This window comes from Pteropus alecto, unplaced genomic scaffold (assembly GCF_000325575.1).
Source record: "Pteropus alecto unplaced genomic scaffold, ASM32557v1 scaffold344, whole genome shotgun sequence".
Classification (NCBI taxonomy): Eukaryota; Metazoa; Chordata; class Mammalia; order Chiroptera; family Pteropodidae; genus Pteropus; species Pteropus alecto.
The window spans coordinates 978,412-981,288 of record NW_006434840.1 but is presented as its reverse complement, the minus strand read 5'-3'; the positions used below and the strand labels follow the sequence as shown (position 1 = coordinate 981,288).

General features: G+C 40.8%; 1 protein-coding gene across 4 annotated transcripts in view; it reads left to right on the top strand.

Annotated features, from left to right (window-relative positions):
- HEPH (hephaestin) overlaps positions 1-2,877 on the top strand; it is a 74,163-nt gene that overhangs the window by 14,042 nt on the left and 57,244 nt on the right. For all 4 annotated transcript variants that reach the window (XM_006910681.2, XM_015588420.1, XM_015588421.1 and 1 more), the window contains 2 exons: positions 27-281; positions 2,364-2,532. In XM_006910681.2, the coding sequence (XP_006910743.2) occupies positions 27-281; positions 2,364-2,532 (424 nt within the window). The remainder of the gene's footprint in view (positions 1-26; positions 282-2,363; positions 2,533-2,877) is intronic.

The window sequence follows — 2,877 nt, the reverse complement described above, 5'->3', positions numbered from 1 at the left end:
TATTTTCTTTGGGTTTTATTTTTCAGCAATCAATGGCTTTGTATTTGGGAACTTACCAGAGCTGAACATGTGTGCACAGAAGCGTGTGGCCTGGCACTTGTTTGGCATGGGCAATGAAGTAGATGTCCACACAGCTTTCTTCCATGGACAGATGCTGACCATCCGGGGCCACCACACTGATGTGGCTCACATCTTTCCAGCCACCTTTGTGACTGCTGAGATGGTGCCCCAGAAACTTGGCATCTGGTTAATTAGCTGTCAAGTGAATAGTCACTTGCAAGGTGAGAGCCAACATCTCTTGACCCTTGAGATATGGGAGACAGGTGGCAATATGTTCCCCAGAAGCCTGGGCTTCTGGCCTAGAGCCACAAGATAGGTCTTTCAGGTAAGACAGCTAGGATAAAGGATGAAACACTATATTAAAATTCTAGGGACCCAGTTTTTTTCCTGGCTCAGCCATTAAATTACAGGGTGACCTTGAGCACAACTCTCTGGGTTTCATGTATTTTTTTTTTCTCTAACGTAAGATGGTATAGGGATGAATAAGTGGGCTTTTAAGCTGCATGTTTTTTGTTTGTTTGTTTGTTTGTTTTGATTTTTGTTGTTGGTGCTTAGAATCCTAAAAAATTAAGACCTGGGGGTATTTGTAGCTGATTGAATAGGTAGTAAAGGAGAAATCAGTTAAAGAAGAGTAAGGCCTCTGCACGAAATTATGAAGCATTGTGGGCAAGTGGTGACACTCTAATTAAGACTCAACAGAAATAGGGGTAGAAAGTTTAATTTTCAGAGGGAGAATGGTTGAAGCAATGGCTTAGTGCATTGAGGAGCATCAGAGGAGAAGAGGAACATATGAGGCAATGGAAAGCACACCAGATAGTTGATTAGGTGGTTTCAGTTGTTGCTTCAGCTCTGAAAAACTCTCTGTAATGACTTTGGAAAAGTCCCTCCCATTTCTAGACTTATTTGTCACATTTATGCAATGATAGATTTGGTCTCAATACTCTCTAAGATCCTTTTCAGATCTCATTTCTAGAATTATTTTATATATGGTAAATTAGGTGGATGTCAGGAATGTGATACGGGAGTACGTGAAAATGAATTTGAATAGATGAGTTATAGACTGGTGGGATAATGAGACTTGGATAGTAAGATTTTCTCAACAGGGGCCAGTTACCCATGCTCCATCATCAAGAGTCTTCTCTCAGTTTCAAAGGTGCCTGAGTAAGTGAATATGAATCCAATGGAGGTTAGGAATACAGAACAATAGTTGAACAAGAATGGGTCAGACAAGCCAGACAAGCTTGGATTCAAATCCAGGTTTACCAGTTGCTTAGTTACCTTTGGAAAGTCATATCATTTCTCTGAGCCTCTGTTTCTTCATCTGAGGAGTGTAATAGTGATTCCTACCTTATAAAATTGTAATGAGGTTTCAGAGTGATAATGTTATTTTGAATCTTAGAGACCAAGGGAATGAGACCAAAATAGTGAATATAAGAGAAGAAAATGAGCACTCGCATTTTCAGTTAAAAGATAAGAGCTTAAGTCTCAATTTCACCATGGACTAGCTGTGTTATCTTGGGCAAGTTACTCAACCTCTCTTATCCTTAGTTTTTCTTTGTTTTGTTTTTCATCTGGAAAAAGGGAATATTAAAGTTTATTTCACAGGGTGATTGTGAAGACTGAAGGAGATAACATATGTAAAGCACCTGACATAAGGCCTGGCATATATACATATTCAATAGAAATGAATAAGGCAGTATCGTTGATTACCACCATACCTCAATGTAACATTTTTCAGATTTTGTAGATATTACTTAGAATCCACATTTTCCTGACAGTTCTAAGTCTGAAACTTCATCTCCATGTATAGAATATGTTCTATTATTTGGGAAGCTTCCCTCTGTACAAATCACTTACTCCTCTTTTTTAATCTGATACTCCCACCAGCCTAGTGTCATAGATTTTCTATTCTCCTTATTTACAAAACAGGAATTAAAGTTCAGATATAGGAATTGACTTGGCTAAGGTCCTACAGATAGTGATAAGGGTTGGACTTATACTCAGGTATTCAGACTTCAAGCTTTGTGATGTTCGTACAATATAAGCCTTTCACAGAGGCAGGAATGAAGAACTGGTAAGTAAATCAGTGGTGGTGAGCATGTGGAGGTATTTGAATTTCCACCTGGGCTCCATCTTTCCCAGCCAGACTCTTAAGGAGTGAGAGAAAGTGGTCCATCTGAAGACAAGGGTAAAAAGCCTATAGGAGGATGGGAAGAAAAAACATTAGGGGAGGGAGGAAGGTGGATGGTCTGGGTAGAAACTTGTTGGGTGAAATGGGGCCAGCCATGATATTCCTCCTCCAGATGGCATGCAAGCACTCTACAAGGTCAAGTCTTGTTCCACGGCCCCTTCTGTGAACCTACTAACAGGAAAAGTTCGGCAGTACTTCATTGAGGCCCATGAGATTCAATGGGACTACGGCCCAATGGGGCATGATGGGAGTACTGGGAAGAATTTGAGGGAACCAGGCAGGTAAGAGTTAGTGGGATTCTTCTTCCTACCCCTGGGCCCACCCCCAAACACTTTCACTTGGGCATCACAATCATTGTCTGACTGGAGTTATATTACACAACTGTTAACCAAATTCTTTTGCCCCCTGGACAGCTTGCTCTTGGGGAACTACAAAACTTTCTGTAGGGTTATGTCATATCCCCAGCAAAAGGTCCTAGCAGTGGTTGAGATTAGTCCTGCTATAATCCCAAGCCATACCAAGAAAAGGAGGCCTCGGTGGGGCGGGATCAATTGAAATGGTATTTTTCCAACTCTTCTTTATTTTACCTGTTATTTACCTCCTTGCTCCTACTTTTCTTGCCCATA